General features: G+C 39.7%; 4 protein-coding genes across 4 annotated transcripts; all 4 read left to right on the plus strand.

The window, feature by feature from the left end:
- The first annotated feature begins 2,543 nt into the window (after positions 1–2,543).
- On the plus strand, positions 2,544–3,158 carry LOC141673171 (uncharacterized). The gene has a single exon (XM_074479904.1). The coding sequence runs from the start codon at positions 2,544–2,546 to the stop codon at positions 3,156–3,158; it is 615 nt and encodes a 204-aa protein (XP_074336005.1).
- Positions 3,159–3,338: 180 nt separating this feature from the next.
- On the plus strand, positions 3,339–3,728 carry LOC141673172 (uncharacterized). The gene has a single exon (XM_074479905.1). The coding sequence runs from the start codon at positions 3,339–3,341 to the stop codon at positions 3,726–3,728; it is 390 nt and encodes a 129-aa protein (XP_074336006.1).
- A 1,182-nt stretch (positions 3,729–4,910) lies between these two features.
- On the plus strand, positions 4,911–5,540 carry LOC141673173 (uncharacterized). Its single transcript, XM_074479906.1, has one exon. It carries the CDS (start codon positions 4,911–4,913, stop codon positions 5,538–5,540), a length of 630 nt encoding a protein of 209 aa, XP_074336007.1.
- Positions 5,541–5,566: 26 nt separating this feature from the next.
- On the plus strand, positions 5,567–6,355 carry LOC141673174 (uncharacterized). The gene is made up of 2 exons (XM_074479907.1): positions 5,567–5,808; positions 5,911–6,355. Exons 1-2 carry the CDS (start codon positions 5,567–5,569, stop codon positions 6,353–6,355), a joined length of 687 nt encoding a protein of 228 aa, XP_074336008.1.
- Positions 6,356–13,154: the final 6,799 nt, after the last annotated feature.

The following is a 13,154-nucleotide window of genomic DNA, read 5'->3' on the forward strand; positions in this document are numbered from 1 at the left end:
TGAACTTTAAGATCTTAAGTAATAGAAAACAAACTTTATTGAAACAATAAACTCTGTTACAGTATGGAACTGTTACCTCTCAGTGATGAACAAATATCACGAGAGCTGCTAGGGTTATATAGAATAATAACTTCAATAATGATAACACTTATAGTGTAAACCCTATGCCTGTGTTTATATATTACACAGTTACAAGATAATCGCTAATTGATATGGAATATAATTCTGCTTCCTAAAATATATCAATCAGATATCTTTTCTTCCAAGTATTCCATTCTTCACAGAATTCCTTCTTCATGCATATCTCTTCTTATGTTTATCTCGATATTCTTTCCTTTAATCAGCTACTGTCCTTATCTGATTGTCCTTCAGCACTTAAGTTCTGATATCTATCTTCTGATGATTATCTCCTGATAATATAAGTACTGATATCCTTAAGTCCTGACTTCCGGTATAAGTACTGATCAACAGTTAAGTACTGATTTATCCTGTTCACGTAAGATCTGAAAGCTAAACATAAAACATATTAGCCATGACATTATCAAATATATCTAACATACATAGAAGGTTCTGGAGTTCCTTCCCTTAAAGGACTCCTAATCACCATCTAAGTTGGAGACTTGTCCGCCAAGTCTCCCAACACAAGTCTAACCCTAGACTCACCTCTATATAAAGGGATCTACCCCTCAACCTATGAATATATTTTTATGGTTTGATTCTCTACTATACAGAGATACGTAGGCATCTTGTAAGGACCGATAGACCCAAATGCGAGAGCAACCATTAAAGCTCAAAGCTCACAAACCCTAGCATTAATTACTAACGCACTCTAGTTTTTATTCCACAACATTTGACGCCGTCTATGGGAAGACTACAACAACCATGGTGAACACATGGAGCAGAAACAATATTGGAACAGATACTCCTGTCCCATCGTGAACAATCGCATCAGTGGTGGAAGTACCACCGCACTCAACCTATGCCTCCACTCAAGGAGGAACCCTGGTAGGGGCAACTGAGGCTCAGCCACAAGGGACAAATCTCCCGGCTCCTCAAGGGACAAATCCCCAATTTTAGCAGCTACATACACTTGTGAACCCTCAACCCATTGGGTATGAGTACTTGACGATCGTGACCATTAACCCCCTTATGGGATGCCTCTATACCCCGAGGCTAGAGGAAGTGGAAACTCTAATCGAAGTGAAGCACAAGGGCGGACACCCCAATACATACGAGGCTAGACTCCTATTCCGGAGGATCAATAATTCTTTGGACCCTATTCTGATAAAGACTCCGCATCATCGGATGATGAGGTTGCTCCAAGAAGGAGGCGTGCTGGTAAAGAGCCGATGCCTAGTACTAACCAGCAGCCCAGGAGCACTCAAGGGACGAATCCCCAAGATGTCCAGGATAGGATCAGGCTCATGAAGCTGAGATCCAAAGGCTGAAGCGCAACCTGGAGACGCACCTGACCCCAAGACCCCCACTTGCTCCGAGGCGGAGAGATCTTCCTCCAATCATAGACCTGGATGGTCCAATACCAAGAAAGGGTTGTTGCCCTAAGGGCTGATCCAAGTGATCTTATGCCCCTAGGAGATCCTGATGATCCAAACCCACCATTCACTAACGAGATAATGAATGCCCACATCTTAAGGAAGTTCCAGATGCCCACCATCAAAGCATATGATGATACTGGCGACCCTGCTAATCATTTCAGGATGTTCTCTAACGCCATTTTGCTACAGCCCGTGAATGACACTATCAAGTGTCCGGCCTTTCCTCAAATCCTATCGGGTATGGCTCAAAGGTGGTACAACCGTCTGCCCCCAAATTCTATTGGATATTTCAAGGACTTGAGCCAAGCTTTTATCAAGTAGTTTATAAGTGGCAGAGTACACGAGTAGAGTTCGGCCTCTCTCATGGGTAAAGTCCAAGGAGCAAAGGAGTCCCTGAGAGAATACCTGAACCGATTCACGAAGGAGGCTTTGAAGGCACCTGATCTTGACGATAAAGTGTCTATGATAGCCCTACAGCAAGGGACTAGAGACGAGTTCTTTAAGATGTCCCTGGCCAAGCCCCCCTCGAAAGCATGCTACAGCTCCAGGATAGGGCCGAAAAGTATATCAAGGTGGAGTAAACTATGAAGAAGACAACTTTGAGTAATGAACCTGCTGGAAACAAGAAGTGGAAGACGGATCAGGAATACGATGCCAAGGACAAGTATCCTCAAATTGGCAAAAGCTCTGACTCCTCCTCTTCTAAGAAGAATCAGCAACCAAGGTTTACTGAATATGCGAGGTTGAATGCTCCAAGGAGCCAAATCCTTATGAAAATTGAGAAGGACAAAGAGTTCAAATGGCCAAAGCCACTAAGGGGAGACCCCGAGAAAAAAGATCAGAGTCGATATTGCAGTTTACACAAAGAAGTTGGTCATGATACTGATGATTGTAGGCAACTCAAGGATGAGATTGGGTATTTGATCCGAAGGGGAAAATTCGGACGTTTCACCAAGGGTGAAGAGGCTGAAGGCTAAAAGAGAAACAATGACCGAAGAGATGACGATCGAAGGGGGTAATGACAGAGATCGCAACCCACAGCCCCGAGGGCCAGTAATTAATATGATCTCAGGAGGTCATACAGCAGTTGGTACTACAAGAAACTCTCGAAAAGCTTATGCGAGAGAGGTGATGGGCATAGTTGGAGAACCATCTAAGCGTTCTAAGTCATTGATGACGCTTGAATTTGGTGACCCAGACCTTGAAGGTTTGAAATTTTCTCAGGATGATCCTCTGGTTATCACTCCGGTAATTGGAAATTGTCATGTTATGAGGGTCCTAATGGACAATGGAGATTCCGTGGATATTCTTTTCCCTGACACATTCATAAGGATGGGCTACAATGTTTCTCAACTAACTCCATCTGACGCACCTATCTTCGGGTTTAACCACATGAAATATAAAGTCGAAGGAGCAATACAACTTCCCGTAACTATCGGGGAAGAGCCCAGCGAGGCTACACAAATGTTAAAATTTCAGGTTGTTAAGGCAGCCACTACTTACAATGCCATCATGGGTAGAACAAGGATCCATGCGTTCAAGGCTATAACCTCAACCTACCACATGGTACTGAAATTCTCTACTAGGAATGGTGTTGGATAAGCGAAAGGAGATCAGAAAATGGCCCGCAGTTGCTATGTTGTAGCACTCAGACCTGATGGAACTGGGGGGCAGGTCCTTCCCATAGAAGACATGGATGTCCCCGAGAATGATGAACTTTGAGGGAAGCCAACAGAGGACTTAGTCCCAATTCCCCTAGACTTCTTAGACCCGGAGAATGTCATGTTTATTGGAGCATCACTGGACAAACCCTTGAAAGGCCAATTGACAACTTTTCTACAAAAGAACAGTGATGTGTTTGCTTGGACAACAGATGATATGCATGGGATTGACCCGAACCTCATAACTCATAGGTTGAACATTGATCCAACTCGGAAGGTTGTAAAGCAGAAGAAGAGAACTTATGCCCCTGATAGGCTGGAAGCCATTAAACAGGAGGTCGAGAAGCTTCTAGAAGCTGGGTTCATTGAGGAAGTGCAATTTCCTGAATGGTTGGCCAGCCCCATAATGGTTAAGAAGGCTAATGGGAAGTGGAGGATGTGCATTGACTTCACTGGCTTGAATGATGCTTGTCCTAAGGACTACTACTTCTACCAAGGATTGATACCCTAATCGACGCTACCGCTGGACACGAGATGCTAAGTATTATGGATGGCTTCATTGGTTACAATCAGATTAAAATGCACAAGGATGAAACACCCAAGGTATCTTTCATAATTGACTTTGGTGTGTTTTGTTATCTTGTTATGGATTTTGGACTTAAGAATGCAGGAGCTACTTACCAAAGATTGGTAAATAAGATATTCGCCCATCTAATTGGGAAGACCATGGAGGTCTATGTTGATGACATGTTAGTCATAAGCCTAAGCAAGGCCGATCATATTAGTCACCTCAGAGAGGCATTTGAAGTGTTGAGGCACCACAAGATGATGTTAAACCCCACCAAGTGTGTTTTTGGTGTTAGGTCTGAAATTTCTTTGGAGCACATGGTCTCTAAGAGGGGAATAGAGGCCAACCCTGACAATATCAAAGACATCCTGGACATGGAGCCACCACGCTTCATCAAGGACGTTTAGAAGCTGACAAGAAGAATCGCAGCTCTAGGGAGGTTCATCTCCAAGTCTACAAATGTCTGCCCTTTTTCAGAACCTTTAAGAAGGTGAAGAATTTCGAATGGACAGCTGAGAGCCAAGAGGCCTTTGAACAGCTAAAGAAGTACATGAATGAAGCCCCGTTGCTGGCAAAACCAAGTCCGGAGGATACCCTTTATTTGTACCTAGCGGTATCTGAACAAACCGTGAGTGCAGTCCTTATAAAGGAAGAACAGAAACTCCAGAATCCTGTATATTATGTAAGCAAGGTGCTCCATGGAGCATAGTTGAATTACTCCACCACAGAGAAGTTTGCGCTTGCTCTCATTACAGCTTCGAGGAAGTTGAGACCATACTTTCAGGCTCACAAGATCGAAATCTTGACAGACCAACCTTTGAGGAACATTCTTCATAGCCCAAAGGCCAGTGGAAGGCTCATCAAGTGGGCAATTAAGTTAGGAGAATTTGATATCAAGTACAAACCTCGAACGGCCATCAAGGCTCAAGCCTTAGCAGACTTCGTGGTCGAATGCACCATTAACGACCAAGAAGCAGGGGGCAGGAGATAGTAACCCCAGAAGGATGAGAGAAAGAGAAGGGTAAAGAAACGACCCTGAAAGAGTATTGGGTTCTCCATTTTGACAGAGCATCCAAAACAAAATCTAGTGGTGTAGGCCTAGTCTTGCAAAGCCCCGATGGGTTTATGATTAAGTATGCTTTGAAGTTGGACTTCCCAACTATGAACAACGAAGCATTGATAGCTGGTTTAGGCTTGGCTCGAGCCGTGAGGACCAAAAACCTGAAGGTTTGTGGAGACTCAAAACTGGTGGTCTCTCAAGTTAATGGAGAGTTTGAGGCCAAAGATGATATTATGGTCAAGTACCTGAGAGTCGTAAATGGAATATTGACTCAATTTGATGAATGGTATGTAAAACATGTTCCAAGAGAGGTGAACACTATGGCGGATGCCTTGTCCCAGTTCGTCTCGTCTGAAATCGAGAACTATCCGAGAAGTATCTACTTCCAGGTCTCGAAGACCCCTACTATTCATGTCATAAATCTGATAGCACCGGTTGGTGTGACAAGCTGTTGGATAGACCCGATCAAGACCCACTTAGAGACTGGGTGGCTCCCTGACGATGCCCAGGATGCACGCAAGCTGTCGATTAGAGCATTGAGATATTCGTTGATTGAAGGCCTTTTCTACAAAAGGTCCTTTGTTATTCCGTACCTGAAGTGTTTGAGACCTCTTGAAGCAGAGGAGGCACTTAAAGAAGCCATGAAGGGATTTTTGGAAAACACTTGGGGAGCAGGGCCCTCGCTCACAAGATAACTCGGTTGAGATTCTACTGGCCAACTATGCTAGCCGATGCAAAGGCTTATGTGAAGAAATATGGCAGGTGCCAGAGGCACGCTCCAATAGTACGACAGCGCCCAGAGAGGCTAACATCTATCAGCACACCCATCCCTTTTGCAATATGGGGAATGGATATACTTGGACCATTTCCTGTAGCATCGGGACATAGAAAGTTTATTGTGGTAGTCATAGACTACTTCACAGAGTGGATTGAGGCTAAGGCACTAGCCAAGATAACCACCAAGCAAATTGCCAAATTCTTCTGGGAGAATGTGATATGCTGATTTGGAATCCGACGCATCCTTGTCACGGATAATGGGCGACAATTTGATAATACGGAATTCAGAAAGTACTGCGATGATAACAGCATAGAGCTTCGCTTCACCTCGGTTGCTCACCCACAAGCAAACGGGCAGGCGGAAGTTGCTAACAGAATCATCCTTGATGGACTTAAGAAAAGTATTGAACGCTCAAGAAATACTTGGGCATATGAGTTGATGCCTATACTATGGGCATATCGTACCACCTGCAAAGTAACTACTGAAGATACCCCGTTTATGGTAGCTTACGGAACCGAGGTCGTGGTTCCCCTCGAGATCACTCATGGATCCCTTAGGATCAAAGCTTATGAGCCAGAGACCAACGAAGAAGGCATTCGGCCGCTCTCGATCTCATTTACGAGGTCAGAGATGAGGCCAACGCCCGCAATACATAGCATCAACAAAGAACCTCCCTCTATTATAATAGAAGGGTTAAAGAAAGGTTATTTCAACAAGAAAATTTTGTTCTAAGAAAGATTGAGGCATCGGGAGTCGGGGAAGAGGAAATCTAGCCACTAACTGGGAAGGACCTTATAAGGTTAGAAATACATTATGACGAGGATCCTACAAGTTGGAGACCCTGAACGGTGATGAAGTGCCCCGCACTTGTCACGCTTCAAACCTGAAGGTTTTTAATGTTTAGGAATTGTGATGCGTTCCTAGTACTTAGTATTAAGTTTATAAATAAGGTCTACGAAACCATCTTATGTAAGGGTTGAACCCGTTTCTCAAAGATATTATCTATTTATGCAAGTTTATTTCTATCATCTTGTCTACCAATTTATTTGATTACGAGCATCTAAAGAATGCAAGTCCTAAAAGACTAATTGCCGAAAATAAAAGACAAGTATGAAATGAAATCAAACAAAGTGCATAAATAAAGATCCTGAAGGATCACGAGTTAAGTCCCGAAGGACCAATAGGTTACAAACCAATATAATTCGAATAAACAAGTTCTAAAAATAAGGCCACATATGGCAATCAAAACCATGCAAGGCCATATCAGTCAACCGTCAGAAGAGCCCTCCTCTTCCTCACCATTCCCGCTCCCTGACCATTTTCCTCCTCCCCCTCCTCTTCCTCGTCCGAACTAGCCTCGGAGGAGGAGTTATTGCTCCTTGCAACCGGCTCTCTGATCTTCCCATAAAGGGCTGCTGGGGCCTTACCCTTAGAACCGGAACCTCCACGAATGGAACTAGACTGAGACCGTATATGGGGGGGGGGGTCTCGCGTACGGACCCGGAGGCCTGCCAGGGAGGGTCCATAACAGGTAGTGACCAAGGGCAAGATAGGAGACTCGAATCGACGACGTCCGGGTACATGCCATGAGCATCATTCACTCCCCTCTTCCAACCTATGGCCAGGTTAACAGGCCGCATCTCATCATCATGCTCGTCCATCATCTTGGTGAATGACGAGGATCTGTGGTACGATTCCACGAGGCCTTTGTATTCCTTCTTCCTCTTCTCCTCCACTCTAACACACTTCCTCTCCAAGGCAGCAATCTTGCCCTCTGCTTCATGGGCTTTGAACTCTCACTCATCTGAAGAGACCTTCATCTTGTTCAATGAGGTCTGCAGTGCTGCATAGTCACTTCTCATCTTTATTCTCTGAGTGGAGGACACATCAAAGTAAGCATTAGCCTGACAAGGAGAACATAGGAAACCGTTATAAAAATTCAAGTCAGGAGGGATGAACCCCCAAGCACGAGGCCTAGGCCGACCAGCCTTGGACGACTAGCATAAATAAGGCCTTTTGGCCGAGTAGAGTACCCTGTAAGGGTGGTTCCTATGAAATTTCTACAAGTTCCAAAAGAGATGCACTCAAACGAAAATTTTATATAAGTTGAAGTACCTGATACAAGGCGTGAACCCCCAGCATCTCGGCCTCAAGAAGTTTCTCTCCAGAAGAGACATGAAGAAGGTTGAGAGGAGTAACACAGTTCCTCGACCACTCGAGGGCTAATTATGGACTGCCGAATACTGAGTCATTGTTGGGGATGCCCCAAGAAGGTTCCCAAGGGTTACTTGCACTCCCAACAAAGTCTTTGGGCCTCTTCTGGCCAGATCCAGACGCTTCAAGGAAATCAGGAATCTTAGGGACTCGGTTGGCCTGCTTGGCTGCGTCCCGAGCCATCCTCCCCGTAATCGTATCGCTCTTATTGACCTTGGCGTCAAGAGCCTCAGCAGCTGAAATGAGATAAAAGAAGACAAATATAAGAATAAACCTATACAAAGTTGAAGTATAATGAAAACAAATACCCTCTATAAAGAGGCCGCTAATGCCAGCCTCAACGAGCTTGGTTTCTGTTACGAACTCCCAATAGGGGGTTCTCCCGTTATTATCAATAAGAAGGTCGCGGGCATGAAGCTCAACATCTGAAAGGTTAAGGATGTAATGAGAACTGTCAATCGGACTGCTAAAGTCACGTTTGAAGTACGCTCCCTAGTCTCCTCCCTTCCATTCTAAGACCACAAATCTCTTATTCCATTATGGTTTGAGTCATGAAGAGAACTGGTGTTCACCATGTGAGGAGCGTGAGCTATGTGTTGAATCACGTCCCAACCAGGTCTGTTCAGAGGAGAGGCTTTCATCATGAAAATGCTTCGAAATATCGTTACACTCAAGGGGATACCCAAGTCATGGCACCTCATTATGAAGAGAATGATAAAGGCCCACTCGTTGGGGTAAAGCTGACATGGGTGAATCTTGAGCTCGGCCTGAAGCCTCGGAATGAAGGGGTGCAGGGGAAACCTTAGTCCGGACTTCAGAGCTGCCTTGTACATAAACAATCTCTGGGGGCAGAGATTGCAAGCCCTCTCACTAGGCTTAGCCTTACGAATCTCTAAACAATCTGTCCAAGAGTAAGTCGACTAAATCTCTTCGACATCCTTTTCACGGAGCATACTCATGTGATGAAACGCATCAAAATGGACGGTACTTGGGTACTCGTCCGCCCTCTCATCCAGCATGCTCTTTAGGCTGTTAGAACAATATTTAATAGAGAAAAGAGAAACGAGAGCTACACCTTGCAGAGAGCGAAGAGTATCCCTCTTGTGCATAGTTTCCTTCTGAGAGAAAGAGGACTTGCTAGGGCCTTGACCTTGAGACATCTTTGAAAAACTTGAGAAGAATTGGGAGCTTGTGAAAAGTTTGAGAATTTGAGAAGTTGAGAAATAAAAGTGTGAATGAAAATGAACACTTCTCATCTTCTTTTATAAGAAAAGAGCTACCTACTGAAATAAATAATAAATCCTTAATACAGTGAAATTAGTTATTATAAATGAATGATCCGATCGTAATTTTTTTTAACAATCCTAAATATAGTGAAATCATAGTTATCAAAAAGTAAAAATGAAATAAGTCCCATGTTTAGTCTACGTTACTATATTTTTTTTCTTTATTTTTTTAATTTCGATTTTATGACCAAGGAGAAAGTCCTCCCCCGAGGAACAACTCAGATGCACTGTATATCTTAAGTGCTTTAGTAACAATTATAAAATCTACAAGGAAAATAAAATGTGCATAATACTGTAGATATACATCAGAAGACAAATAGGTGGTTTTTATAGATGAGAGACACAATATGACGACAGAACGGATTGAAGCTGTAGCAAAATAACTTAAAAACGTAGTATTTCTTTGATACACATTGCTTCTAAGTGGCAATTTTCCAAAACTATAAAACAATCAGAAAAGCCCAATGAGTCTTAAAATGTTGTTGCAATCTTAATATAAGGACCAATAGATGAACGTTATACCAAGAAAATGATCACCAATATAATTTTTTGGTGATTTCTTATAACTTTCTTAGTTTTTAATGTGATGTTTACCTCTATTTACAGTGAAGTGATGACCTCAAGCAAAGCTGGTAGATATGCCTGAAACACAATACACTTAGAGCTCGTTTGGTCGGAGACATTCTAGTATCAGGTATGAGTTTCGTTCATTCTAACCCCATACCTGATATTTGGTTCAATTTTTTTTTTCTCCAAACTCATTCCTCCTACCCGTGAGGTATGAGTTTTTGATACCCAAGCGGAGAGGTGGGTATGGAGAAGGGGTATCGGGAATCAATTTTATTTATCGTATTTCAACTTTATTTAAGCAATCAAATGTAAATGTTTAATACAAAAATAATTTAATGAACTAAAATTTATTAAAATAACAATTAAAATAACATTTAAATTAATTAAAATTAATAACTTAAAAAATATTTTAAATCTAAAATATTCATTCCAGCACTCAACCAAACATATGATATCATAAATGACACCTCAACCCCGTAGTACCTTAACCCGATTCCTGATTCCAACCCCATAACACTTCTAGAACCAAATGACCCCTTAAAGGTTTGAATTTCTTGTCAGCATTATATTATGAGAAAGTGTCTTATCCCTTTTTTCGTTATTAACAATTCCAGAACGACCGTAAAAATCAAAAATCATAAAATACGAATACATATCAGGTGAGATTAATATAACACAAGTATGTATAATATATACTCCCTCCGTCCCTCCCAAATGTTTACATTTGGGTGGGGCGCGGAGTTTAAGAAAAATGATAAAGTAGTGGAGAAAAGTTGAAAAAGTGAGTAAAGTAGTGAGACCGATTAATATTATATGTATAAAGTGGGTATAGTGGAGGAAAGTAGTGGATGTAGTTAATTTAAAAATTATAAAAACTTTACTATTTTTGGAAAATTTTGAAATGTAAACAATTGGAAGGGACATCCCAAAAAGGAAAGTGTAAACAAATGGGAGGGACAGAGGGAGTAATTTATACTACAATTCAACGGTGAATCACATCATTGAATTGTACACTAATTGATGTCCTATGTAAAACTGGAACCACCTTTTTTTTCCCTCTGTTAACTTAGTGTGTTGTGTATTTAATGGTAAGATTATGTAGGTTTTAAATGAGAATGCTAAGGTTACTCGACAAAATGATTTACCTATATTTAGCTGTAATGTACATTTCAATTTTTGCTTTACGATCTTCTAAGGGTGATCGGCCAAAAATATTTTTTTTTTAAAAAGTTGTAACAAGAATACCACTTTTTGGAGTTTATGACCAAAAATACCCTTCTAATACGCATTTTAGAAATGGGTAAATCTATTACGCATCTGAAAAATAGGTATTACATAAAAAAATAAAAAAATAAATATAAAAAAAGAGCAGAACATGTGATACGCATGGGTGATACGCATTTGTGACATGCGTATCTCATTTTTATTTTTTATTTTTTAATTTTTTTTCAACTTTTTTTAATACGAATTACCTATTTTTAAAATGCGTATTAGTAATACCCAACTGAAAAATACGTATTAGACGGGTATTTTTGGCCAAAATTTTAAAAAGAAGTATTTTTGTCACAAACTCTAAAAAAAGAGGTATTTTTGTCATTTTTTCATCTTCAAAAAAAATCTTCATCACTGCAATACAGTTTTGGGATAACATTTTATTCTGGCATGAAATTACTAAAACACACCCATAATATACACACCTCGTCCCTATGTCTTCTGTCTATACCCAACCTTTAATTCATGTACATCGAGGTGCAAAATTTTTAGTTTATCATTCTTGTGATCTTCATCGGTACGTGATATGCTATATGTGGGTTCCGTTACTTTTTTGACACAGTTTAACGAGAAATTGATTTTTATGAGATAGATATTGAGAAATTTACAAAAATGGCACAAAACGTTATTATTTACGGGGTTTTGTGAAGAAGTAATGGCGTTCTGGGGTATAATTTTTTTTTCTTTTCCTCCCCTTTGTTGCCTTGTATTTGTGCAGATTTGTGCGGTCCAAAAATCATGTGGGGGCTTGTTTTGGAACGCTTATATTGAATTGTCAAAAAATTATTTTGGTTTAATTTTTTTTTGTTAGTTAGTGATGTAAACCTATTTTTAGTATGTATTTTTCTTTTAATTTTAAAAATTGTATATATATATTTTTTGGAGGTCGAGAAAGGGTGTCATAAGAAACTACCACTTGAATTCATCACAAATGATTTGAAAAATAATAAATTCAGATTTTGTTTTTCATACGTATAAATATGTGCATATATAGAAGTCTGTAAAAAATAAATGCTAGTCTTGTGAGAGTTTTAATGTTTTTTTAATTCCAAGTAGGTTGTAAACCGGGAAAATATTTATATTTTATTTTTTGTTTTAAACTGTCAGATCAGGAAAAGTAACGAACATCCACTTAAATCTAACGGAAGGATTGCGATTAAAAATTTTCAAAAGTTCAATTATTTATTTATTTATTTATTTATTTATATCTATAGTTCAGGAACCTATAATAAAATATTTATAATTCAGGGACGTTAGAATTAATTTTAATTAATTTTATCTTTTTATTAGTATTAAATTTATCGGGGTTGTTAAAGAAGTGAGTAAAATTTGCAAATATGAATACAGTTTTTCAATGAGGTCAGTAAGATTTGGAATTCAACATTACGAGATCCGCATGTTGCGGCTTCACCTTGCAGATGCAACTTACCATATAATAACAAACTATTAACAACTAACTTTTAATTTATAAAATGCACGGATTATTTTTATATTTTTTATTAGTTAATGCTTACTAGTGATCCCTGTGTAACTATTGTTTTTTAGTGTTATTACTTATTAGACGAGGACTAATTTTGTTTGTTAAGACTAATAAAAAATGTTTAAAGAGATCATTGGCTAATTATTGTCAGTATTAATATTTTTTATTTCATCAAATAAAAATAAACATCAATTTCAATATTTCAACTTAAAAAAGAGGTTTTAATGCTTGAAGATGCTCTAACAAAACTTTTTACTTAAAGTAAAACACCGAGGAATCTCACAGCGCAAAGAAAATAGAGAGAGCGAGATCCTGCAAAACACGTTACATAATGAAGCAGCCACTTTAAAATAATACTATTTCCGTTGTCCCGTGAGGTTTTATAAGTTCACTATTTGTACGTATTTTGAGACTTCTAAAAAAATCAGTTTCGTAATATTTTTTTAATTTTTTTTTGAATAAAAATTTAAACATAAAATTTTTGTTTAGAAAAAAAATTATGAAACTATGTTTTAAAAAAACATTAAAAAATGTGTCAAAAAATAATGTATAGAATTCAATATGACAGACGGAATACTTTTAATAGCTTCAGGTCCCACGTTCATTATTTACACCACGAAATTTCGCAGTCTTACTTACTTTTTTTGTCAGGGCCTGCTTACATTTATCCAGTTGTATTATTGTAGTTTATCCGGTTGTATATCGTGAT

This window comes from Apium graveolens, chromosome 7 (assembly GCF_009905375.1).
Source record: "Apium graveolens cultivar Ventura chromosome 7, ASM990537v1, whole genome shotgun sequence".
In the NCBI taxonomy this organism is placed as follows: domain Eukaryota; kingdom Viridiplantae; phylum Streptophyta; class Magnoliopsida; order Apiales; family Apiaceae; genus Apium; species Apium graveolens.